Source organism: Falco punctatus (genome assembly GCF_963210335.1).
Source record: "Falco punctatus genome assembly, chromosome: 2".
NCBI lineage: Eukaryota > Metazoa > Chordata > Aves > Falconiformes > Falconidae > Falco > Falco punctatus.
Window position 1 is genome coordinate 20,015,293 of NC_137581.1, and position 27,552 is coordinate 20,042,844.

The 27,552-nt window shown below is 42.4% G+C and overlaps 1 protein-coding gene across 3 annotated transcripts in view; it reads right to left on the reverse strand.

The window, feature by feature from the left end:
• Positions 1–999: 999 nt before the first annotated feature.
• The window catches only part of CRYL1 (crystallin lambda 1), a 62,151-nt gene continuing 35,598 nt past the window's right edge, over positions 1,000–27,552 (reverse strand). For all 3 annotated transcript variants that reach the window (XM_080374625.1, XM_080374624.1, XM_080374623.1), the window contains 3 exons: positions 20,784–20,889; positions 6,349–6,455; positions 1,000–3,223 (listed from right to left, as the gene is read on the reverse strand). In XM_080374625.1, coding sequence (XP_080230751.1) covers positions 3,110–3,223; positions 6,349–6,455; positions 20,784–20,889 — 327 coding nt within the window. In that variant the 3' untranslated portion in view covers positions 1,000–3,109. The remainder of the gene's footprint in view (positions 3,224–6,348; positions 6,456–20,783; positions 20,890–27,552) is intronic.

Genomic DNA, 27,552 nt, shown 5'->3' on the forward strand with positions numbered 1-27,552 from the left:
GGGAGCACAGGAGGTCTCTGGTGGAACCTCTTGCTCACAGGTCAGCCCAGACCACTCAGGGCTTCATCTGGCCAGGACTCAAAAACCTCCAAGGATGGAGACTGCACCACCTCTGTGGACAACCTGGGCCTCTGCCTGACTATCCTCATGGGGGAAAACAGGTCTCCTTACATCCAGGATGAAACTCTTGTGTTTCAACTTATATCCATTGTCTCCATCTTCACACCCAGCCCCAATTTAGAGGGCCCAGCTCTGTCTCCTCCATGACCTGCCCACAGGCACTGGGGGCAGCTGGTAGGTCCCCCTGAAGCTGTCTCTGCTCCAGGCTGGACAAGCCCAGCTTTACCAGCCTCTGCTCACCAGACCAGTGCTCCAGCCCCAAAATCTCGGGGGCCTCCCCTACCATTTGTCCAATGTCTTTCTTGTACTGGGAGCGCCAAGCTGGGCACAGGATTCAGGCACAGTCTAACAACTGATGAGTAAAGGGGGATTAATTGTACAGGGGGTACAGGTAAAGGGTACATGTCCCTGGGATAAGGACAGCTCATCTCATTCCTTTAGCTACCTTTTCCTAATGCTTTCCAGTTTTTGTTGCATTTACCAACTAGTAGTTCTGTGTGCTTCAAATCCTAAGCAAATGTCAGCTAAAATACAATTTTGTCAAACATTTCCCCCAACTTGTAACTGTGAAACTGGGTGGGAACTGATGCTTCAAGGCGAGTTTTGCTGTATGCCAGACCCTGCAGACGAGCTGCCCACTGCACAGAAGTGCTCTGGCACTCCCCAGAGTGCTTCTCCCCCCACAGAAAGCCATTCCCTCATGTCAGGGCCCCACATCTGCATCAACTGGTCCCCAACACATGGACTATATGAGAGTATACATCATTTCCTGTCTATTTACTCCCACTGACTTCCAGAAATTATTATACCAAGGCACTGGCTTCTAAAGACACATTATGTAGTGCTACCACTACACAGTATCACACTGCAGCACAGAAGTTAATATTTTCCTCATTAAAATACTTTATTCATAAGCAAACACTAAAGACAGAGGCAAATATATGATGACATGATCAAGTTTTAAAATATTTCAGAATAAACAGAAGCAATGCAAGCTAATTAGTTATGACAGTGTCATATGCTCATAGAAAAACAGGTCTCATCTTGAAAGCAACTGGAACCTTCTATGGCCTTGTCTGAAATACAAAAACATACATAAAATGAGGAAATCAGCCCCATAATTAATTTACTATTACTTAAGCCATCAGGAGTGAGGACTGACCTCCCCAGCTTCAGATGTCTAAATGCAGGCTGAGTGAGTCGCTGTGGCAATAAAAAGCAATAGAAGAAACTTGCCAATTTTAAGTCTATATTGGGATAAAATGGATTGATCTTACAATTTCTCCTTTCTCTCCACTGATTATAAAGCAGCACAGGAAAACCTCTGCATTATGCCACCCGTCCTATGTTTCACATTCAGAGATGTGTTCTTGGCCCACCACTTGCATCAAGTGATACAATTTACCTCAGGTCTCTTCTACTGTGACTTCAGCAGAAACAAGTGGTATTGGTATGTTCAGGCAGATATTTCTGCTGCTCAGCTCAAAATGGTAACTAATTAAGTTTCAGCAACCTGTTTATATGCTGCATGCTCTGCAAAACACAAGAACATTAGCAAAGTGACAGCTTAAAATTTCTGCATCTGTGCTGTAACTTCAGTTACATGACCAGTTAGCACAAATTCAGAAATGAAACTCAAGCAGGCTGCATGCAATGCACTGTTTCAAGTTACGCTTACTGGCTGCATAACAATAATGCCCCAAGGCTCCAGCTAAGATCAAAGTTCAACTATATTACAGAGTATGTACTTTCATAATAACACTTTGTCTGCTGTGGACCAACACATGCCATTGCAGCACTTCCAGGTGTATGCTGCATCCTTATCCATGGAGGAGATGTTGTCTCCTGTAGGAAGGGCGGCAGTAAAGTATAAATGCTACATGTAAGCCACTGTATCTTTCCCGCTCGGAAAGAGGCTTTTTGTATCACTTGCTCCTTAGGGGAGCAAACCAGCAGATACCTGGAGTCCCTTCAGTTACAGCTGTTACATTCACTACAGCTGAGTTCTAAAGCAGTCTCTGCTTCAGATAACGTACAAAATAGACACGGCAACAGAGAGATGAACTGGCTTCCCAGGATCACTCAGATGGTCACGGAATAGCTTGGGAGAAAGCCCAGACTGATCCACTACACCATACTGTGTCCCAAACTAGCTATGAAATCAAAATCTCTTATTTCTCATAAGCAAGTCTTAAAATGGGGCACATATTTACACAGCAGTGCCAAAGGCCAGCACCAAACATCTGACAAGCTGGGGCAAAGCCATGGGGTAATCAAGTGCATGGTTCTTAAAGACTAAGTAGCCCTTTGGTAAGTCTTAGAGAACCAGAAGCAGGGGATGAGGAGGGAATTCCGCTCTATTTACTCACACTTAAATCATCATACAGGTACAGAAGTGCCAAAGGGAGGGAAAGGAGTAATTCTTTCCCCTACGTTGTGGAACAAATGTAAGCTGAAGTGACCCTTACTGCCGTGAGATCTCAGCTCACTACCCAGCGAATCTACGCTTTGCTCAACACAACCTTCTCCTATCTACCGTCAGTGCTTTCCAAGCTAACCTTGCTGCTGCAGTGATTGCCGGGTGAGGGCTTATTTCCTCCATTGACAAACAGCTGATGTCTGCCCATTTCAGATCCCTGAATAAGCAAATATTGTTCAAGCGCTGAATTCCTAAGCAAGCTGAAAAATGCATTATTTAAAACATGATTGTGTTCCAGCACTGCACAATATTGCTAAAGCTACTTAAGGCTTACACATCTAATGCATATATATATAGTAATTTGATAAATTTTAACTCAACTTTTTAGTAACTGTTTCCAGTTATTCGTGAACTATGTCACGACAAATTTGGACCAAATGTTTCATTGGTCTCTACATCTGTGCATATCATTGTTTGCACATTCAGTCTCATGTTCTGCATGACCAAAAATTTCCATTTTTTATAAAGATTTGCTCTTCATATGGTCTCTCCTGTTAGACAAAGTGCACCTCAGTCAGATATCATTTGTTTTTTCAGTTTGGCAAGACCAGTGAGACAGTCATCTCTCCATTTTCTCCTGGCATCCAAGCCTTTAGGAACAACCGGAATTTTTTCAGACATTGCCTGGAACAGAAAATTTAAGATGATTAACTCTCATGTTCTGAGTAAAAAGGTTCTCACCAGCATTGTTTTCCTGCTTTCCCTGTGTCAGACGAAGAAACCATCCACACAAACAGTAACTTAGTCTATCATAAGCAACAGGTGACTTATTCTTTACATAGGTGACTGGAAATGAGCTAACCTCATACAAGAAGAGTGCTTCCGCTTGGAGAAGGTTGGCCTGAACGTGGCAATGAAGGCACCCACAGAAACAAGAAAGCATCAGCCTCTTCTCTCAGTTTGCCCCACAGAGTCACCACCTAGTTTCTTTGATAATAAGCTTTTATTAAGTAGGAAGAGGCAACCTGGCCATTTACATGGCTGAAAATGCACTCTAAACCAAATTCCTGTACGTGTTTAAAGCTCTGACCTCTCTTCTCACTCCTAATAAATGTAATGAGGGATACCATGTTTATTAAAAACATTTTGTCTTAGCATGCCAGTTATAATCAAAATGACAGGGGAAGACACATAACAAACCAAGAATTACAATTATATATATTGTTTTGTTTATTGGAATATGGGGGAGAGAAAGTACAGCACTATTTGAGGACATGAAGGTAGAGGTTGGAACAAGTCAGCAAGCGAAGATGATATTTAAACAAAATGGGGGGAGGGAGAGTACTTCTGAGTGCATAATCAAAGTTGTCTTAGGAGTGCCACTTAAATGTATCACTGAAAGGAGAAGAGGTAGTAAGCTCTGGCCAGACAGTACATTGAAACAGCTTTTCTTTCAAAGAAAAAAAGGTGTTTTCAGAGTGCAGGCAGAGTTCACAAGGTCATCTTTGCCAAAATATCACCTGAGGTCTTAGGTTTAAAAGGCAAGTGTTGAGAAACTGGGCAAAACCTGGACCTGCTACCAATGACTGGCAAGCTGCAGTCACTCCATAAAAAAATCAGGGAGAGGGACAGAGGAGTAAGATAAGAAACGTTTAATGTTTTACTCTTAGGAGGAGATTCTTGCAAGCCCATCTTTGGCATTGAAGACTGAAGATGATAAAGAGACACAGAAACAGATGTTGAAGTGGAATCCAGCTTTCTCTGAAGAAACCTGAACCGTTTCATATAAATTAAAAGCTTCTGATTGTGAATAACTCCACAATTATTACTGATTCTTATTATAAGTAGTCTATGTTATTTAAGAGTAAAAGAATCTCTTTCCTTTTCAGGATAGTTGATGTTGAAATTGTATTAACATAAATAGGAACAACAATGCTATCTTCCAGACAGACTGCCTCCGAATTTGGAATTAATCTCTGACAGATGATCAGGAATGATGCAACACATACATGTGTTCTTTAGTGAATCAGTAAAAAAGGCAGAGTAAAAAAAAAAAAAAAGTAAAAAAGTAAAAAAACTATGAAAAGGCAGAGTTAGGAAATTACAATACTTCAGTTAATTCCTACGGTCATACAAAATAGCCTACATAGGGAGTATAAACAAATTGTGGGCTTTGAAGTGTTAATAGACGAACTAGGTCACAATTCAGCATAGCACTTAAACACATCTTATTTTTAACTATGCAAGTAACCTTACCAGACTGCTCACATGCTTAACTTAAACATGTATTTGCATGCATTACAGACTGGAGTTCTAGTTTGTAAAGTATAGAAAAAGCGGGGAAAAAGCAGGGAAAAAGCGGGGAAAAAGCGGGGAAAAAGCGGGGAAAAAGCGGGGAAAAAGCGGGGAAAAAGCGGGGAAAAAGCGGGGAAAAAGCGGGGAAAAAGCGGGGAAAAGGCGGGGAAAAGGCGGGGAAAAGGCGGGGAAAAGGCGGGGAAAAGGCGGGGAAAAGGCGGGGAAAAGGCGGGGAAAAGGCGGGGAAAAAGCGGGGAAAAAGCGGGGAAAAAGCGGGGAAAAAGCGGGGAAAAGGCGGGGAAAAAGCGGGGAAAAAGCGGGGAAAAAGCGGGGAAAAAGCGGGGAAAAAGCGGGGAAAAAGCGGGGAAAAAGCGGGGAAAAAGCGGGGAAAAAGCGGGGAAAAAGCGGGGAAAAAGCGGGGAAAAAGCGGGGAAAAAGCGGGGAAAAAGCGGGGAAAAAGCGGGGAAAAAGCGGGGAAAAAGCGGGGAAAAAGCGGGGAAAAAGCGGGGAAAAAGCGGGGAAAAAGCGGGGAAAAAGCGGGGAAAAAGCGGGGAAAAAGCGGGGAAAAAGCGGGGAAAAAGCGGGGAAAAAGCGGGGAAAAAGCGGGGAAAAAGCGGGGAAAAAGCGGGGAAAAAGCGGGGAAAAAGCGGGGAAAAAGCGGGGAAAAAGCGGGGAAAAAGCGGGGAAAAAGCGGGGAAAAAGCGGGGAAAAAGCGGGGAAAAAGCGGGGAAAAAGCGGGGAAAAAGCGGGGAAAAAGCGGGGAAAAAGCGGGGAAAAAGCGGGGAAAAAGCGGGGAAAAAGCGGGGAAAAAGCGGGGAAAAAGCGGGGAAAAAGCGGGGAAAAAGCGGGGAAAAAGCGGGGAAAAAGCGGGGAAAAAGCGGGGAAAAAGCGGGGAAAAAGCGGGGAAAAAGCGGGGAAAAAGCGGGGAAAAAGCGGGGAAAAAGCGGGGAAAAAGCGGGGAAAAAGCGGGGAAAAAGCGGGGAAAAAGCGGGGAAAAAGCGGGGAAAAAGCGGGGAAAAAGCGGGGAAAAAGCGGGGAAAAAGCGGGGAAAAAGCGGGGAAAAAGCGGGGAAAAAGCGGGGAAAAAGCGGGGAAAAAGCGGGGAAAAGCTACAGGGTTTATGCAGGGAGGTGGAGTAGGAAGAAGACACAGGGAGAAAAGTCATGTAGGAAAGGAAGCTTGCAGCTGTGCAGCTGTAGAGGACACAAGACAGAAGTGGTAAGAAACTGTGTGGAGGATTTAATGTCAATAACCCATAGTTGTTAGCAGTTGACTCCTCTGTCTAGTAATAATGTTACTCAGCTGCTAGATCACTTTCCCCTGCTGTACGTCAAAGTGCTTTTAAAAGGGACTTACACGCCTTCTGTACTCATCTTTTAATGTGAAATACACATTCACACAAACCGCACAGACTACAGATACCTCTAGCAGTAAACTGAAATGGTAAAAATGTTTAAAATAAAAGCTAATGTTCTTTGTTCTGAATGGCGCTGCATTTATCAACTCTGTATTTACCTGATTGATTTTCTGCGCAATTTCACCTGAAAATTCTGGAACTGGTCCAAAGGTGTTCAGAACAAGTCTCATACCTTCACGGTATCTTTCGCAGTAATTTGATATACCTAAAAATAAGAGGGGAAAATTACATTTCAACAGAAATTCCTACTTAAGTTCAATAAGGCTGCCTGTGCTTAAGCACTGTCTTAAATCAGAATTACAAAAAGAAAGTAAGCGTGCTCTTATGCTTAAGACACCTAATTGTCATCAAGGAAAAATGGATTCTATCCACCACATTTCCGTTAGGGTTCATGGAAAAATCATTTAGGACATGCCTTCATTGCAACTAATGTTATATATCAGGAGGCAATGCTGTGAGGGGTGTAGTACACAACCATGGATACACTTGTGCTTTGTTACTTGAGACCAGAAAGCATCCCCAGCCAGTGTCCGCAGAGAGAGTGCTCTCACCCCTCCTCTCCTCCTGTTCGGTATGTGTCATATCAGCTGAAGCATTCCAGTTATTGTTTTTTTTATTGACCTGGAGTGTATCAAAAGCAACGTGGTTCAGGGGGAAAGGGTCAAAGTCATGGAGATGCAGGTGGCCTCCAGTAAAGAAGAAAGGCTTAAGGAGGAACAGATGGATCTTGCACATCAACACCTTGTATTGCAACTGGGATTAGCAACAGGGATTTGGCTTCTGTGACCACAGGACCCTCTGTGACAGCTGAGCGCTGCTAGGGGGAGATGGGATTCACCTGACGAAGTGGAGGGAAAGCATCTTTGCCAAAAATTCCATGAGAATTCCAAAGTTCCATGAGAAAAGCTTTACATTAAGGAACACTGGAAAAGTGAGACTACAACCTGTAGTTAAGTGAGGAAGGGGTATATAAGGATGGAAAGAAAAGAGTGCAGGGAAACAAGATAAATCTCAAGGAAGTATAAAAAAAGGCAGGAGTCCACCTCTAGTGTATGTGCACAGATGCATGCAGCCTGGGAAACCAGGGGAAATAAGAGCTCCTTGTGCGGTCACATTGCTACAACATCGCTGGAGCAACTTCGGTGTGGTAGAATGGCTCACACAACAGGAGCGCTGCAATGGACAGCAGATACACACTTCAGGAAAGACAAGGAGAAAAGATAAGGAGGGGGTATGCTATCTCTACCAAGGACCAGCTCAGATGTATGGAGCTATTCTATGGGACGAGTGACTGACTGAGTGAGAGCCTGTGGGTCAGCATCAGTGGGCAGGCCAGTAAAGGACAGCATCCTCCAAGGGATCCAACAGTCCATCCTGATACTCAGGAAGACAAGTAAACGTATCAAGATATTGGGCTGGATGAGCTCCAATGCAAAAAGGCAGCACACAGGAGGCAGAAGCAGGGACAGACTATGAAGGAGAAATTTAAAGACACTGCCTAGGCATGTAGGGATGGTGTCAGGAAAGCCAAAGCTCAGCTCCAGCTGAGACTTGCAAGACCGCCATGGGCAACACAAAGGACTTCTACTGTTACATTAGTAATCGAAGGCTGAACAAATAAAAAAAGCGTGGGCTTGTTGCTGAAATGGGTGGGTGATTTAGCGATAAGAGAATCAGGTAAAGCGGAGTTACTCATTGGCTTCTTTGCTTCAGTCTTCATTGACAAGGTCTCCTATGCCTCTGTGCTTAGAGGCAGAGTTCAAGGAGGAGAAGAGCTATCAGCAGATGACGACCTAGTCAGTGACTATCTGCAAGAACTCAGCCCCACCTGAGACCATGGGATAAGAGAGACTGTATCCAAGGATAGAAGAAATGGCTCATGCCCTTGCAAAACTGCTATCAGATTTTAAAAATCATGCCAGTCAATCCATCAATGTCATCACTTGAAATCCCCAGATGGATGAAAGCGAATATTGCACCCATCTTCAGATCAAAAGAACAATCCGGGGTACTACAGGCCAATCAATCTCACTTCTGTCCTTGAAAAAATCAAGAAGCAAGTCCTCTTGAAACAAATTCCTGGGCACAGGAATAAGAAGAAAGTGATTGTGACAGTCAGCATGTTGTCACCAATAGGTATACCACAGTGTAAATCATGTCTGACTGACCTTGTTGCCTTCTGTGATAAAATCATTTGATTAGTGCAAATATAAAAGTAGTAGATACCATTTACCTCAACTTTAGAAGGGCATTTGACACTGTCTCCCATGAAATTCTTGTATTGAAGTTAGGACATTAGGGTCTACATGCCTGGACAACTAGATGGACAAAAAACTGGATTGGATCCTCAGAGCTCAGAGGTAGTGGTTAATGGGTTGTAGTCTACCCGGAGACCAGTAAAAGTGGACTATTGCAGAAATCTATCCTGAGACCTGTACGGCTTAAGGGCATTTGCTCATAAAGTTTGTGAATGACACCAAATTGGGTGGGAATGGGAGGTGGACAGGGATGGATCGGTTGATACATTGGAAGGCAGGGCTGCCCTTAGACAGGCTGGAGGAAGGAGTGAACATAAAAGCCTTAAAAAATTTAACAAGGACAAAAGCAAGATCCTGCACCTCAGATGGAAGACCTCCTTGCAACAAAACAGGCTTGTGAAACCTAAGAACTCCTGGTTGTGGTAGGCAGCAAGCTGAAGGTGAATAAAGAGTGTGCCCTGGCAGCAAAGAGGGACACCACCACCCTTGGCTGCATTAACAGCACAGCCAGTAGACTGAAGGAAGCGATCAGCCCCCTTCACTCTGCTCTCATTAGTCTGCACCCAGACCACTGCATTCAGTTTGGGATTCCCCAATACAAGAAAGATATTGGCAAACTGGAGCAACTTCAGCAGAGGTCACCAAAATGTAGGGTCTGCAGCACTTGCCCTGTGAGGAGGAGCTGGGCTTGTTCAGCCTGAAAGCAGAGAGGGCTTTGGGGGGGCCCTAACAGCAGCTCTCCAGTCCCCATGGGGAAGTCAATGAGCAGATGGAGCCAGGCTCTTTACCGTTGTTTCATGGTAGGAGGACAAGAGACAACAGGCGTGATTTTAAATAAGAGGTTCAGACTGGATACTCAAGCGCTGGCACAGGCTGCCCACAGCAGCTGCGCAGCCTCCATCTCTGCAGGTTTTCAAGACCGGATGAAACCCTTGGTCTGACCTTAGAGCTGACCCTGCTGTGAACATCTTAAAACACATGTGGTCAGAGAACCTGAAAACCCGCTAACTGGTAATAATGGGTAAAGTGGCAGTCAAGTAGATCTTGGCTGAATTAGGGAAAAGTCCAACTTCCATCATCTCCAGTAAGAATCTCAAAAAAATTACTCTTGAGGCACTACAGAGGAACTGGAATGATAAATGCACCCAAAAGATAAATTGGTCATTTAGCCAGACATATACATCAAGTAGACTTTTTAGTGCTATTAGCTACAACATAATCAAAAAATGGTACTCTTTCCCACTGTACATCAATCAAGAAGCCATAAGCTGCACCACAACAGTAAATGAGCAGCGCTTGTCCGGCAGACAGTAACTTGACACATGTAATAATGTTATTATCCCAATGAACACCCTAGACCTGAGAAGGGAAGTTCTGGATATCTGCTAAAAGCTTGGACAACCTTCCTTTTGTGAGAACCATAAAGACTGAAGAATCTCCGTCCTTAAGTCTCTTCTTACTAGTTAATTATCACAGCAAAGAGGAGAAAGATACAGAAGACAAAGACAAGCAGTTGTGGTCACCAACTCTGAGAAGCACGAACCTGAACTGCTCATGGTCTTTCCAACCACGAAATGCAAGAAACGTAAGTGGGGTGGCCTGACTACCACACAAAAGAATGCCTCTCAGATCAAGAGTCATTAAGCAGCCTCTTTCCTGAACAGCTTGTAGACAGTTCCCTGGAATGCAATACTGTGTGGTATCAATACCATAGAAGTCACACCTGCCTAACCCTGAATGGTTGAGGTTGAAAGGTGGATGAATGAATGGAAACCTCTGACTACTGGCAACTATGAATCATGAACTATAACACTTACCCTGCTCAACATGCCTGAAATCGTGAAGCATAGGTTTTCCAAAAGACCTCTGAGGTCAGGAAGAGTACAGAGAACACTTTTTCTGCACCAAAGACAGAAGGACTTTCAAAGAACAAATGCTCAAGGAAGTATTAAATTTCCTTTAAGAAATCAGGACTCTGATGGCATGATGGCCATCAGACGAACAACAGAAAGGACAAAATGGGAGAACATGTCCATTGTATGAGAGCAGCACGGAGAGATTTGAGAATATTCAACTCTTAAAAAACAGACTAGAAGCATTCTCCAGTATCAGAAGGAAGGAGGCTCCAAGAAAAACAGAAGCCTTGTTAAGTAGCTTGAACCTAATATTTGGTGTCAAGAGTGTGCCAATCAGCATTTAGTCAGCCTGTTTCCTTGTGCTACCTACTCACGGAGCATATGTGTTCCTAGAACACACTCTGGCACGTTCTGGCATCCAACACAAAAAGGCAGATCACAGCTGGTCATACAGGTATATCGGTGCTCTAATTATACAGAAATCTAGTATTTTGCTCAATTTTCTTGATTGACACACAGCCGAAACCTTCAAATTGCCTAGTGGGCTCCAAATCATCGCTGGCAGGAAGTGAGAATCAGGAAGAGCAGCATTAGTGTGGGATGTGCAACAGGCTGCGATATGATTCTATCTCTTCGCTGAGGGAATAAGCAGAGCCCATCTGCCTCCGTAAACACTCTGGAGGGGACCACTGGTTATCAGGGTTCACTGACCATACCCTGTTATTAGCGTAAGTGCTTGCCTGTTACATCTTAACAGCTGGGCTCAGACTTTGACACCTGAAGCTAACCAAGATCAACCTATAGGGGATATGCTATCCACATAAGCAATCTCAGTAACCTAAGACAATTCTGGATGAGATTCATCCACAAACCACAAGATGATGATTTTTACTTTACTCACATGAGTTTTTTTCTTCTAACAGTGAGGAGTCCGAGCAAAAAGTCTGCCCCCACATTATGCAACATCACAGAAAGTTCCCAGATGTAAAAGCAGAAATGACTGAGGTTGAAGAGTGCAGAACTACGTGAACTTGGGTACACTTTGCTAACTCACAGCTGCTGACAGCAGCTGTTGCCAGCTGGACACTCACAAAATCAAAAATGTCAATTCAGTCAAATATGGCAATCCAAGCAAATCCACATGAGTAACTGGCATGAGAAGGAATGGCAAACAGGGCTGTGTCAGCTACCAGTCATTCTGGTGCTTTTCCAGCTGACACACATCTCTGACATCTAGACGAGTGTGGTGACACAAGTCAAGACGGACTCAAAACACTGTATCAGCATGGCTGGGTTCAGACAAAATGGCCAAAACAGCGCTTTATTGTTTTTTACATATTGCTTATATACCTTAGATAGTACATGTGTCAGATGCTGATAGGCTTTGTCATCATCTTCTTGCTTGCTATTTGCTTTTGCTGTAGGTGCCCATATGCTGCGGTTCCAAGTTCTGGGTTTTCACATCCTGTTTACATGCTTGACATTTTTGTGGCTCTCTTAAAGGTACAAGGCTAAGTCTTTAAAGTCAACTAACTCATCTGCAGACCTGCTGCAGACCCCAACAGACGAGTGCCAAATAGTTTGGGTTTAGTACTTTTCCAAAAATCAAGGGGAACCTCTCAACCACCTGGTAAGCTTGCGTAATAATACCATGAATCTGAGTAGTTTTGGTTCTGGTACAGTCAGGAGAAGGTAGAAGAGAAGACTGTGCACCAGAAATCTTTTTCACGAGCCTCAGTCTAAAGAGATAACATTATTATCTTGGGAAAGCTAAATGCTTGGATGTGGCTGATCCATTTACCTGGTGAATGTGAACTCTTGAGCTGGAGATGGCCTTCAAAGCTCACTCAGAAGCTAGCCCTGGAAATCGAGCCCCTACTGGTAGCTCCGCTACAGCCTGAATGAATCAGAACCATTTCTAGGTGGGTGTAGCTCACCAATGCAACAGAGATGCACCAAATGTAGGCTGCGTAATACAATTCACTCACTGCACGCAGTGCATGAATGAAAAGAAGCCTTACGCAAAGCCAGCAAAATAGGGAAAGATAAAACAAAGACGAGTTATTGGTCTAGAAAAGAACAGCAGCATTAATATAGTTGATCTCAGCATTGTGGCTGAAAAGGCAATATGCAGGCATATATGCTGCATACCAAGCTGCGGGTGAACACTGCAAAATCTTTTGAGTCTCAAGGGAATGAAATACACCAAAAGTTAGAATATACACATGGTCTCATTCAAAGATTAAAAAAATAATTTCAAAACCACCAACTCAAGACAGCACACCCAATGTGAAATGTCAGTGGAGACAAGTGCAATCTTTAACTTGGTTTCAGTAATCAAGATCAACCCTATGCTGCCAGCTTCAAGAAGGCACTTGAGCAATGGGAAACACTGCTAGAAAAATCACTTTGCTTTTCAACTGCAAACCCAAAATTGGCAAATATTTGACTCCAGGCCTTTAGATTTAGGAATCCTTTGGTTCAAAGGTCAGGGCTATTGCAAAGATGGATGAGAAGCGCGCCTGACTAGAGCCTAGGGACAAGATGGAAAACAAATATGACAGGATCCCTTTAACTTTAATCCTTGTTGATACTGCCCAGGGAGCAGCATAAGCAGGAAGAATTAGCATCTGTAAACAGTGCGAGACAGACAGGGAGCACCTGGGAGCTGGATAAACAGGAATAAGATGGCAAATGGGGCTGTTAAAAAAAAAAAAAAAAGTCAACATCTCTCCTTGCATCCAGTTGCTGTGCCTCACTATCTCCAACTGGAGAAAACGAATGATGCAAGATGCATCTGGGACAGAGAAAGAGGGGAATCAACTCACAGTCCAGGAATGACTATAGCTTCCTCTTGTCTATGTGGTTTGTTGGCGCCCTGTCTAAACCTCCACCTTCCTTGTACACTTACCTCTTCAATGTTGGAGGAAAGGGGCTGTGGGAGAAGGCAGATGTTGCAGCAGGCACTTGAGAACCATGAACACAGAACAGGAACACCTCCAGGGAAGGCAGAAGTTCCCTGAATCTTCCTTTCACCATGTGTTTACAACTATACACTATCTTCCTTAAAACTCCCAAACCCACCGAGCATTTCTGACTTGTACAGTATAGTTACAGGAACATGTTATCACAAGCTAGACAAAGGCATTGATAACGGCTCTTCAGCTGCCCGTATGTATCTAGGAAATACAAGGCTCCTTATACCACCAACAAAGGAGGAATAAGCTGCTGCTTATTTAGCTTCAATGAGAGTCCAGGCAGTTTCCAAAATAGCTAACGAACAAGAATTTGTTCACATAACCACACTTCAGGTTTGCAGGTCCTTACCTGAAGGATTTGCACCGGTGTGGTGCAAACAAAGGTATGTGAAATGCCTCCAGCTGCACCATCAAGATGAACAGGGCACTGACAAAGAAAAGGAACTGTGGACAGGTAGTTAGTTTAGAAGCATACATAAAATGCTTCACTGCTCCGAGAAGACCTCTTCACAAATGAGGTTCATGAACATTAAGGTGATGGGAGTAGTAGGAAAAAAGAAAACATTACACTATAAAATGTAGTATGTTCATGCATTATAGTATGTAAGCATCTTCAAGTATCTTAGTTTTTTCTATGCTAAGCCTCATTTCTCCCTCTTCATTAGAAAGACAACAGGCATGAGGGCTGAAGGATGCAAGCAAGTAAACTAGGTAAACCAGTCTGGCAAGGACACTACACACAGGGCAAAACAAGAAAGGCACCAAGACATTTGTGAGAGAAAACGAGAGGAGCAAGCGTTACTGGCAAGGACACGGAACATGCCAAAGACAAGGTGCCTCAAGGTACTGAGTATTACTGTGATGACTTTGAAATTGATGAGCAGCATAATAAGATACTGTAATGACTCAAAAAGAGTAGGCGAAATGGTCAAGCCACTGATGTAATAGCATCAACAATTTGAAAAGATTGGGGTGGGGTTGATTTTAATAGGTAAAAATCTAAGAAAAGGTTGCCCTTAGTAAGACTGAAGATGAGTGTGGATGAGAACAGAAAAGAAGTAGCATATTTCACGAACATCGTGGAGGAATCTGTCATGGTTAGGTAATGCTCAGAGAACAAAAAGCCCCAACCACTTTGTTTTGCTGATAGAGAGATTACATTTCTAGACATTACAGCTCCAAGAAAAACTTTCTAAATGTAATCCTGTCTTCATCAAGGGTGTTTCTGAACACCGATGCATGTTCTTAGTTAGGGTGTGAGTTCACAGGACTCTTGCTACTCCACATTAATTCCCATATCAATTCACTTAGACTGTAGTTTCTTTCAGCTATCCTAAGACACTGGTAGCACCAAAAAAAGCTTTACTCTGGCTGTCCCTGTGTTACCATATCAACAGCAATGCAGAAGTATTTGTGCAGGACTGCTGTGAGCTGGGTCAAGGAATTAAACTGAGTTAATATGAACCACTTCTTTTGTTAGATCAGTAATTCCCCAGTTTGAGCCATGTGGTGACCATAAACATTCTTTCGTCAGCGCAAAGGAGAAGGATGCAGCAAGTTGTGTTCTTCAGGACACATCTATAATGACTTGTGCAATAAAGCATTAAGAACTCCTGTGCCAAGCCAGGAGGGTGGAGAGAACTACTTTACACCTCAGAGTCTACAGAAGAGAACTGGTGCACAGCAGCCAGTATGCTGAAAAATTCACACCTTTGCTTAATGTACACAAGCTTTTTCATATAGAAAAGCCCGGCAGCTGCATAGAGGCAAAAAGCAGTTTTGGAAGGACTATAAACTGCTGTCTTCACCCTACTAGGAAATGAACTGAATGTGTGTGAACATGTATGAAATGACTGGTGGTTTCATAAAAAAGAGGTTTTTTATCATTATGTACCACTATGATATTTCATCTTGGTAGTACTCTCTTACAATATTCCTGAATTGAGATATTTTATTATCATAGAATGGTTTGGGTTGGAAGGGACCTTAAAGATCATCTAGTTCCAACCCCATTGCCATGGGCAGAGACATATCCTAAAATGTAACACATGAGTTGGAGAGAAATGGAGGCAATCTCTGCTTGCTGAGATTTTACTACCTTAACTTAGAGATTCTCACACCTTCTGCATACTAGCTTGTGGTACAAAAGCTCCTGAACTGGGTTAAAGCAGCAGTCATAGCAATGACAATAATCTCTGCTTTTGAACCAGCCAGCATGCCTGCTTACAGTAATTGTTAAAAACCATGCTTGGCTTTGTTTTGCCTAGCCAGACAAGAAAAATTTCCTTCCTTTTGAACTATGGTTTATGATTCTCCCCCTCTTTCCTTTTCATGCTTTGTGCTTTTCATATAGCACATCCAGTTTGCTCCGATCATCCAAAAGCATTTCATCTGGCAGGTGCTTCTAAGACGAGCAAGCATTCCCACTTCCAGCAAGAAAAAGACAATTTTGACTTTGAACAAAGACTCATTCCTAGCTTACCGGACATTTGCACTTGTACTGTAGGGACCATACATTAGCCCCAACTTCCACCCAACTCCTGTAGACACCTGTACAAATACCACAGTGAGTGATCGTGATTTTATAAATCCAGGAGAGAAAAATAAATAAATGAATAAATAAATAAATCCTTCAGCCTCCCCAATCGAACTCTTCTGCTAATATTAGCAGTTTAGATTAGGATTAAACTTCAATTACAGCTCACTAAATAACCCACTAATAAAAGTAACTAATCTAAGACAGCCAGTTGTGAAATACATATGACGAATTTTTGCTGCAAATATGTAAAACACAGTGTATGATAGCCTAGCCTCTGGTTTTACAGATTATTTTTTGCAAGGGCTTAAAAGGAGCTGACAGTTCAAGAAATGAGATTCAGGAGATACAATCTTACTGAGGCTGGATCATCTTCAGTACATTCATAGATAGCCAGGTACATGTACAAGAGGGACATTGTGTCTGCTAACATAATCCCACGATAAGTAAACAGGTAAAATAACTAGTGAAGTCTATCGATGTTCCTTATAAAAGGCTTAACAGCATTTGTTGTAATGCTGCCATGTGAAATCACAAGATGACTCAAAAAACACAACTTGCTGAAACCAAAATCAACATTAATTTTATTTACTGAAACTAACAATCAACATTACAATATTATGAAAATTAGATATGCTTCCCCTCCCCCCCCCCCAAATGGTCTCCTTCCTGTCTGTTGCAATTCAATTCTCAAACTGCTGTTGCTGCTTCTGCTCCTTTTAGTGACTTGACGCTGTCATTTTATTTCATGCTCAAGGCTGTTGGCTCACTGCCATATATTCAAAATTCCTAATATTCATACATGGATTAACTGGCAATCTAAAGTGGCCTGGATAATAGCTTTTGATAGGACCATTTATGAACATGGAAGAAAGGATGTAAGAACTGCACTAACATGGCGGAAATCTGGCATTAGCACATAGGAAGTTCACAGCAGGATCTGATGCACATATCCCACAGGGAAAGAAATAACACTGATCTTTGGATCGAATTCGAATTTGATCTAATTGGAATAATAATCTTTATTCAAAACCAAACAAAAATAGCATACCACCCTTACAAAAAAAAAAAAAAGAAAAAGAAAAAGACTGACTTCTCCATCTTTCAGGATCTCCCAGAAGTAACACTTCTCTCACAAGCTTCCTGCATCCCTACCATCCTTCCACAATGATTAACAGAGAGTTTAAGACTGTGGGTAATTAAGATCTTATGGCTGTAAATAAAGGCAGCTGCTGTAAAGCTGGTGAAGCTGCTAGACAGGCTGACAAACAGGACAGAGGGGGGGGTTCTTATGTCTACCTCCCTTTCCTTCCACTGATAAAAAACAGTGCAATGCATCAGAGAGGGTTGTCATAGAACCATCAAATCATTTAGTTTGGAAAGACCTTTAAGCCCATCAAGTCCAACCGTTAACCTAGCACTGCCAAGTCCACCACTCAACCATGTCCCTAAGCAGGATGTCTACATGTCTGTTAAATGCCTGCAGGGATGGTGATTCCACCACTTCCCTGAGCAGCCTGTTCCAATGCTTGACAACCCTTTCAGTCAATAATTTTTTCCTAATACCCAACCTAAACCTCCCCTCGTGCAACTTAAGGCCAGTTTCCTCTTGTCCTGTTGCTTGTTACTTGGGAGCAGAGACCAGCCCCCACCTTATCACAGACTCCTTTCAGGCAGCTGTAGAGAATGATAAGGTCTCCCCTCAGCCTCCTCCTCTCCAGGCTCAACAACCGCAGTCCCCTCAGCTGCTCCTCATAGGACCCTTCCCTGGACACGCTCCAGCCCCTCGACGTCCCTCCTGCAGCGAGGGGCCCGACACTGACCCCAGGGTTCGAGGTGCGGCCTCACCAGTGCCCAGTACAGGGGCGGTCACTGCCCTGGCCCTGCTGGCCACACTGTTTCTGACACCAGCCAGGACGCTGCTGGCCCCTTGGCCACCTGGGCACACGGGGGGCTCATGCCCAGTCGGCTGTCAGCCAGCACCCCCAGGCCCTTTCCCACCGGGCAGTTCCCAGCCCCCTGCCCCAGCCTGTAGCGCTGCCTGGGGCTGGTGTGACCCACGGGCAGGGCCCGGCACTGAGCCTGGTTGAACCTCACACCGCTGGCCTCGGCCCATCGGCCCGGCCTGCCCAGGTCCCTCTGCAGAGCCTCCTGCCCTCCGGCAGACCAACACTCCCACCCAGCCTGGTGTCATCTGCAAACTCACTGAGGGTGCACTCGATCCCCACATCCAGATGGCTGATAAAAGATATTAAACAGGACTGGCCCCAGTCCTGAGCCCTGGGGAACACCACTTGTGACCGGCCACCAGCTGGATGTAACTCTGTTCAGCACAACTCTTCGGGCCCAGCCATCCAGCCAGCTTTTTACCCAGTGTAAAGTGCACCCGTCCAAGCCATGAACAGCAAGTTTCTCCAGGAGAATGCTGTGGGAGACAGTGTCAAAGCCTTTACTAAGGTCCAGGCAGACAAATCCACAGCCTTTCCCTCATCCACTAAGTGGGTCACCTTGTCACAGAAGGAGGTCAGGTTAGTCAAGGAAATCCTGGGCAATCCAGAGGAGGTCCATACTACTCCATATTATGTGAAGCAATACTGGGCAACCAAATTTTGGAACTGTGGACATAATATGGAACTGTGAACATAAGCCATCATGTGTGCCGACATCAGCAACTTTGATTAAACTGTCTCTGATGAAAGCGACAGCTTGAGTCAGCCTGCCAGCACAAAAACAGGAGCAGCTCTAGACTCAGAGACAACGCATCTGCAAAATTAGGAGTGAAGCAATACTTTTCATGATCCAAGTTACTGAACAAGCCAACAAGGTGCTTTTGTATAAGTGGCCCAATCCACAAGTAATTATGTTATTTTAGGGTTATTTTAAATTGAGAACATTATACAATGTTCAAATAGCTCTACAGGTATATTTTGGTTTTGTATTTTGCAAGCCTACCACAAGACTACTCTTCCAGTTTATCAGTCGCTTGGATTACATTTCAAAATTTTTCTTCCTCTGATCTGGAATACTACAATTCCTAACAGAAGGTAGCATTAAATCTAGAAGCTGGATAATTTCTGCCATGAATAAGCAACCTGCCAGCTGCACATATTACCTAAAACTGGTGTAAGATGGGAAATTTCAGAAATGTTTTTGTAACAATGACTACTTCTTGATGGGAGGAAGGAAGTTAAGCTGGATCATGACAGAACAAATACCAAGGAGTACTCCAGAAAGAGCATCAAACCCATCCCAGATGACTTACATAATTACATTCATCTCAAGCAAACATTGTTTTAGAATTAAGGAGTCTAAAACATGGATTAAAAAAAGAAAAAAAAAGATTAACAAGTCCGATTTGATCTCTAAAATAAATTAAACATCGTTTGGTATTACCAAGCATTTTGTTTCAGTTTTATGTTTTAGTAGAGGCAGTTCAGCAAGTTACTCTGACAGAAGACTCTGCATAGACGGTTCCTGCAGAGGATGCATGGCAGCTTGGCAGAGAGGTAAAGGCAGGACTGGACAATCCTGGGCTGCAAGACTCCATGTAGATTGCTCTGCTTAAGGCTAGTACTACATGCACCTGTTCTGTTCTATGTAAAGAATGCATATAGTTTATATTGACCAAGTCTAAAATTACTAGAGAGGACTGCAAACTGCATATAGTTTATATTGACCAAGTCTAAAATTACTAGAGAGGACTGCAAACTGCCAGATGTTAGTAGGTGAGATGAGGGAAACTTTTAGGAAGGTGCCCCTATTTAGAGGATGGATGTTGTTTACCTAACAATGCGCAAAAGCAAACACTTTGTAACATGTCATTTACTGATATTACAACCAAACTCACAAGCTGAAAGACTCTGATGGAAGATCCACAATTCCACATTCATGTCAAAATTGTTTAGTCAGCCTTAAAAGACATAAGTTTCTGCCAAGTAACTAACCAACAAGTAGACATAAAATAACACTTCTAACTTTGCACTGATATTTTATGATCTTTGTTTCTTATTTCTATTTTATTATTGTATTAGTCATTGCAGCAGTGCCTGAAGGATCTAGTAACGGAGCAGGGGCCTACCATGTTAGGGACCATGCAAAACCAGAATAAAGATATTTCAGCCCGTAATATAAAGATCTAAAGAAGTATTCTGTCGATATTCACTTCTTGAAGTTTTCATGTTTTGTTACGTACGTTGCTCAAACCTTTGTAACTCTGATCCATAATTCCTAGTTCATTTTATGCAATTCACTTATTTAGCTGGGATTCATGTATGCTATTCCAAAAACATCTAAAAATCTGTCTTAATTATGCAAGACAGATGTTGAACTGTTCCTTGACCGCTTTGTCAAGTCAACTTTATATGCACAGTATTTTGCAGATGGAAGCAATTTTACTACACTCAGGATCTAAGCCAGGTAAAGGCAAGACAGCTTCAGCGATATTTACACTGAGCCTTTGCTATGAATTTGGGGGCAGAGGGAGAAGGAGGAAAAAAAAAATAAAAGGGAGAAAAGGTGGCACTCATCTATAGAAAGCGAGTTTCTGTTGACACTGGATTATCAGATTAATTTTTTCAAAACTTTCTTTTCCTGACATTCAGAGAGTTCTGAACTATGGGTACAGCAATGTTTGCAAAGCATGGAGAAATCCTGGAAAAAACAAAGTACACAGCTAGCGTTTCAATGATTTGTCATTTTTCATCTTATCACTTACAACAGGATAGTCAATATCCATTTCCTTTCATCTGACCTCAGGATTTAGATAAATTTTCCTTTTATCATTACATTAATGAGAAAGACAAATCATAGTCGCAGCAATCTTAACCTGATTTGTTATAGAACATTTCCAGAATCTTGTGCAATGTAAGCCTTCCCTTCATATTCATATAATTTTAAACTACCTACCTTCTGCATTAAGATGCATGGTTTCCAGAGGTCCAATAAATGCGTATCGCATTCCCAATCCATCAGACATCACAAGGTCTAGATCAGCAGGAGATATTACCCCTTCCTAAGTAGGAAAAGTAAAACAGGAAGGAATATTTGCGAATCTTTGGTTTTAATGCAAAATTGCCTGCTTTTTGTCTATAATTACAAAATTGCAGAGGCAATAAAAACTAAGGCTAGAAATAGCAGTTCGCTTGCAAACAGAAACACAACTGCTTGCCAAAAGTGTCCATTATGCAAGCCTTACACTGAACCATTTGGAGTGAGTATAAACACTCAGTCACATCTCAAAGATTATCGTACTTCATAATACAAATAAACATTGATATATTTTGACAGTATCTTATTTTTAAATGTATAAATTAATACACTTTTTCACATAACATGTACTATTTGTACACACTCATTTGCCTGACACTTATTACTTACAGTAATTTATGGATTAAAACTAAACTGAGATGTTTAGGTCAATGAATATACTTTTCTCTCAGAAACTGAGAAGCAGAGAACACTACACTTAATAGCACATGACCAAGAAGAGTTTATATCAATTCCAAGTACTATACCAACCCTTTTAAATACAGGAGTTTTGGTTAAATCTTACACCTCCCTTCATATTCTCTCAGTGCTGGATTTTTGGGCAGAGTCGCAACTGGTAGAACAGGGGTGCAGCAGTGGGTACTACACCTGTGGCCACCTGCAAAAAAGGCTGGGACCAAACACACAGGCAATGCAGCTGCCACTCCCTCCCACAGAACTCACTGAACATTCAACCTGTCCAGCCTCAACCTGCCCAGGTTCTCAAGTTCATTCCCAGCCTCACATCTCAGAGCTGGCAGGATATGGAGCATGCAAAATGAAGCATTTCTCCTGAAGCTGAGCACTGCTGTTCCACCCACATAGTAGCACTCACAAGAAAGCCAACGCCCCCATCAGGTCAGGGCAAGCACGCAAAGGCTTGCAAAAAATGAGTTACAGTTCATTACCTTAACAGATTTGCTGAGAAAAATAATATTCATTTTACAAGGTTGTTTTCCACCTACTAAGACCTGTTCTAACCACTTCCATCAGATAAAGCCTGGTTTCAAGAACTTGTCTTCTTTATTCCCAGAGACGTAAAAAACATTTACTTCTGGTTAGGAAGGTGCAAGAGATGCTGTACTGCTTCTGACTTGCCTTCTCACCCTACCTTGAGGTGCTCTCCCCACTCAGTGCCTCTTTCTCCATAAGCCCCTTTGAGCTGCAGAATGCAAGTATGTGTACTCATCTGCCTGGCCAAAGACATGTCTTTTTCTGTCAAATTTCCCTCTCGCACAGCCCTGTCTGAATGTTCCTTTATATCACGCAGCGATCAGATACGAGTTACAGGCATACAGGACAGCTCTCCTGACCTGTTGTAGACATTGACATCTGAGCTAGACATCTAGACTCTCTTTATAAACGCTAGGGAGAAAAAGGAAATCAGCATCTTAAAGCAGGCACCCAGAATAGGAAAGATGAGTTGTGTCCTAAAAGGGCTTAATTCTCCTCACCAACTGAAAGACGAGTAAGGAGCTTGGATGCCAATGTCCACATTTTAGAAATCCCATCTTAAGTGAGCTGAATCCCACCCCGTGGTGCTTCCTGTGTTCAACTACTACACAATCTACTGTTACTTTAAAAGAAAATTATAAGCCAAGGACCAACATAACTTCTACAGCGGGTCACAGACAACAAGTTTCTTCATCTCAGGTTTAAGTAGTGCCTTCTATAAGACTCAGCCTCAAGTCTCAGTCTGTTAGTAGGCATTGCTCCTATCAAAAATAAGCCTGGCTGAGTCCCTGCTGCAGGTGGCTTTCGAACTTCATCTTGAAAATGAAGTAATTGTTAAGATCTACCCGCCATATATGGAACACAGAGCTCTGGTAACAATTTAATTTGACAAAAAATGGCAGGGATAAGGAAGCATTATTTTCTTCAACTTAAAGGTAACGCATAGGCAAGGTAAAGTAACTCACCTAGAGGCAGAAAGAAAGGTCTGCCTAAAGATAGGACTAAACGAAAACCTCAGACAGCATTCAGATTACAGACCAGTGTCAGTTTAAGTAACACAGGCACCATACATTCTGTGGAAGTTTTTTTCCCTTGACGAGGCAACACAACTTCTCTGAACAACATCAAAGTCAATAAAAGTGCTCTTCTGCTGGGCTTCAACCAAACAATGAGTTGTGCTGGTAAAGCTGTGCTTGGTGTGTATTTTTTTTTCTTTCTTCCTGGTTGACATGGATTTGTGAACAAAAGATTAACCACAAGTTCCAGACAAGCATTTGAGCCACAGCAGCAGTTAAAAACTGTAAACATAACATTAAAAAGTTAACAGGCTCTTGAAACGCTTCAGAATCATTGCAAATTAATTTACAAATTAAAAACTAATTATTTTTTTTTAATATCATAGTCCTTGGTACTGACATTTGAAGATCAGGTACCCTCAGAATCATGAGACGAATGCTTTGCTCTTGACCTTTTGACCATAGTCGTAATTTTATGGTTATAGCTGCTAAAAGGCAAAAATTGCTGCTACCAGAAGGAAAACATGACGTATCCCTCCAGTTGAGGGATATATTATTCCATACACAAGCTCAGTTTCTCCTTGTCACAAAGACCCTCTTAAAGAAAAGCCTTTAACTATTTCTCTTCAGAAATTAAAGACACATAAATAAGAAACAAGTTAGACCATCCTCCCCTAGGGAATAACCCTACTCCCACTTCTGTTAAGGAGCTATGTTGGTGTAATGATTCAGCAGGGTGGGTGCAAGGTCAGCAAGGTGTCTTCCACAAGGATAGGTGTTTATGCTAAGAAGTAAATGAGTTCCAACCCTGTTTCATTAAGCCTAGGTGTGAAACAATCCTCCCAAGGAGATTTTCACCCTCTTCATCCTGGGTAACCCTTCACATAAGCCATCCTCTCAAGCACGTATCAGAGGGAAAAGGAAGTGTGTTGAAATTTACCAGAAGCCTTCACAGCTACAGAATTAAGATCTTAATTTAAAATAAATTTCACCAATATCCTCAGTGATACCAACGGCCAGTCAAACTTCAAGGCCTAGACTAGCTCGGAATCCTTCCCACTCCTTATTGACACCATTTATATATCAAAATCTCATCCTCCTGGAGATTTTAATTTCTTGTGATGCCACAGTACTGTCCTAATACTCCTTCAGTATTTTATTAGCACTTCTTACTGTGCAGGGACCCTTTTCTCTTTTCCAAAGACCTGTAGCAGTTCTGCAGTCTCCACCTTTAGGTTCTGACCCAACCTGCTTGGTTTTAATCAACAATCTTTACATCTGTGAGTCACACCCACATCGCAACTTCTGTCACTGACTTGGTTTGTAATCATATTAAATGTGACATGGCCAAAAAAACAATCTTACTTTTTCTCATCCTACCAACTCACCTTATTCTCCTACTCAGTTCCAGCTTGTCTATAGTGTTATTTTGGAGTCCACTCCCTTCCAGACCACCTACTTACTCTCCAAATTTGCCATTTCATCCTCTGTATGTCCCAAATCCAGTATTGGTTTTTTTGATTGCCACTAATACATGCATTCTCTCTCAGCAGCATTTGTTACACCCTTCTCTATCACTTCAATCAAGTCCCTTCCATTCACGCCCTGATGAGATCTTTTTCCAGTCCTGTCATTCTGAGCATATGACTTTTCTCCCAGATCCCTCTCTACCAACTCCATCTCTTTCCATTTCATCATGTTTGAGAAACTTGCTGTCCTACACACTTCACACCTCCTTAGCTTGCTGGCCCTTATCTTCCTTCTTCCATGACACCCTCACTCACCTCACCCTGTAAGAAACACATACTATCAACACTGTTTTTCTCCCTGGCCCTTTAAACTTCCTTTTATGATAGCCCCCTTTTATGAGGCACTGTAACTAGATGTTTAACCCTCTACCTTATCTTTGATCTTTTGGAAAGGTCTTCTGGATAATGCTATAATACAATTATTAATAATAAGGAATTTGGAATTTTAAAAGTCTTGCCAGCATTTAAAGACTGCCAAGCTAGTTAGCTGAGAAGGGAGAGGAAAATTAAGTAGGGATTGAAGCCAATGCACCTGATAACTGTAAGAAAAAAGTAAAATGGACACATACCAAACCATGATTGGTTATTTTCCAAAAGATTAACAAAAATAGCAGGGCTGCCCATTCTTCTTGTCTTTTACGATGACTATAACCTAAATTAAAACCCAGTCTTAAAGAAAAAATATATTAAGACAGCATCAAAAGCTTATACAGTAAAAAATAGAGACTCATAAGACATTAATCATATGATCCATCAAGCAAAGTAGTTCTAACAGGTTCTTAAAAGCAGCTGAAATTCTGAAATTAGATCAGGGTTGAAAAACTGCCATGCTCTCCTCACTATCTCTACTGCTGTATTTCATGACCTCCTTGTAAATTCCAGGTGATGCTTAGAAAAATATTTTACCAAGGTAAGATTCCACTCAGTAATCCACAGTAAAAACACAGTCCTAGATATTCAGAGTAAGGTTTGAGACTTCTGATCTAAAGTGTTCGTGAAACTGGCTGTTATTTTCTGGATGACCAGAGTGTTCCCACTATCTGCTTTTTCACAAAATAAATGTGGAGCATGGAGAGACAGAGGTAACTAATGCAAAAAGCTCCTGCCACAAACACCTGCGTGAAAGTAAAAACAATGTTCAGCATTTGCATGACAACATCTTGTCACGCTAGACTAACTCAGACCCAAAATGAAACATCTCATTGTAGCACTCATGCCTCAAAGGGGAGCACTTGCTTGAATTCTTTCTAGGCACACAAATCAATCTATGGCCTTTTCTTCTAAGTTCTTGTAAAGTGGAACTACTGCATCCTTAAACCCACTTTCCTCATTATCCACATGGTGAAAGTTCTCAGCACCAACTTCATGTCTCCAAACAAGTTTTCATCCTCCTACTTTCCTACAAATTGGGATCCTAACCTTCAGGCCTCCTAATTTTTCACCACCTTAAATCCCTACTTTCTGCTCTCACATTTGGCCCAGTCCTACATTCGCAGCATATTTTTTTTGTGTGTGTGCGCCCAGCTTCAAACTTCCAGCCTCCCTGTGTATGCTCCTGCGGACCCCAGCACCTTTAGCAAAGACAAACTGTATACCCAGTTACTCATTGCTACTTTCATCGCTTTGCCCTGAATTACACTTCTCTCTCTGCTCCAGCATCCATGCCCACATGCAATTTGAGCACCATATAGTCAGGGACTGAACCCAACCTGCTGGCAGTGCCTTACCTCAGATCCCTGGCTGCGTTAGCCTCTCCCCTACACTTGAACCCACATGACAAAAGTTGGTGAGCCCCACACATCATCCAGCAAGCAGCTGTATTTACCACATTGCTTTCTACACAGCCCCATGTTCATGCTCTGCATTAAGAGCTCTTCTCCCATCGTAGGATCCCTGCTCCATGCCCCACCCATCACACATGCCAACACAGTACTGCTAATGTAAAGAGACTGGCAGGCTGTCAGTTGCTGAGCTACATTTGGGAACTAAAACATACCCCGCAAGCTGCTCAGTCCATCTGCAATGAAAGTTTTCCAGATAAACGTTGTCAGTGTAGCTGTACCTGCATGTCTGCGCTGCCACCAATGACTTTTTTAACAGTACATCAATGCTTCTATGAGAGAAGCTTCCACCAGTTTCTTGAATGAAGTAAGCTCAACGGACCCAATCGAAACCCCAAAAGAGACTGTCCATGCAAAGGTGTCCGAACTTGGGCTTTGATAAAAGTATACATGCACAAATGTACATGTGTAAGATCATTCTTTTGCCATTACTATAAATAATTCTGTGTCAAGGACGCAGATGAGAACTTTCAAGCCTGCATCTCGGCAAAGTCCTCAAAAAAGCAGATAGTTGTTTACATAAAGGGGCTTCAAAACACTTGGGAGATTGCTGTTATGCTTCTCTCCTGGCTCACACATAGCATTTATATCTGAAATGTTTATGTCCTTGTTATGTGGCAAAGAACTGACACAGTGCAGTGCAAATACAACAGTCCTCCAGCAACAGCACAGATTTTTCTCAGGCACTCTCCATGTTAAAATTAAATAAAACTTATAACAGAAATAGGAGCACCAATCAGTTCATGACGCTAACTGTAGGCATACAAAGATTCTTGTTCAGACCTTTACAACCACTAATAAAACAAGTAAGCTTGAAACTATCTTTTATGGTTCTGTCTCAGTGTTCTTTTACAGTAGTCAAAAGCAATATACAATTAGCATAAAAATAAAACTACTTATGAATACTGTGGTATAAGAACATCAGTGCTCTGCATCCAAGATGACTTGGGTTGCCTCATGCAATATAAACAATTTATGTATCTAACCAAAATGACTACACTATTAATCCTTTTGTGGACAAGAATGCTTTACTGATATGTCTCTCCTGCTAATATTCATAGTTTATCTTTCAGATAAATTATCTTACCAGAAGAAATCAATGCAAGTAAAACTTGATTTTTAGGAGCCTCTCAAAGACTGACATTTTCAACAGCAAGAACTGAAAAGTGACTTAATCAGAAGCAAAAATTATTTTTCCTCACTTTGAAAGTGGAAAACACCAAAAGAACATGACTTGCAATAAAAATGACAAAGTTGGCAGCACAACAGTAGAAACACAGAAACTGCCCAAGGCCAGCAGCTTTCACCT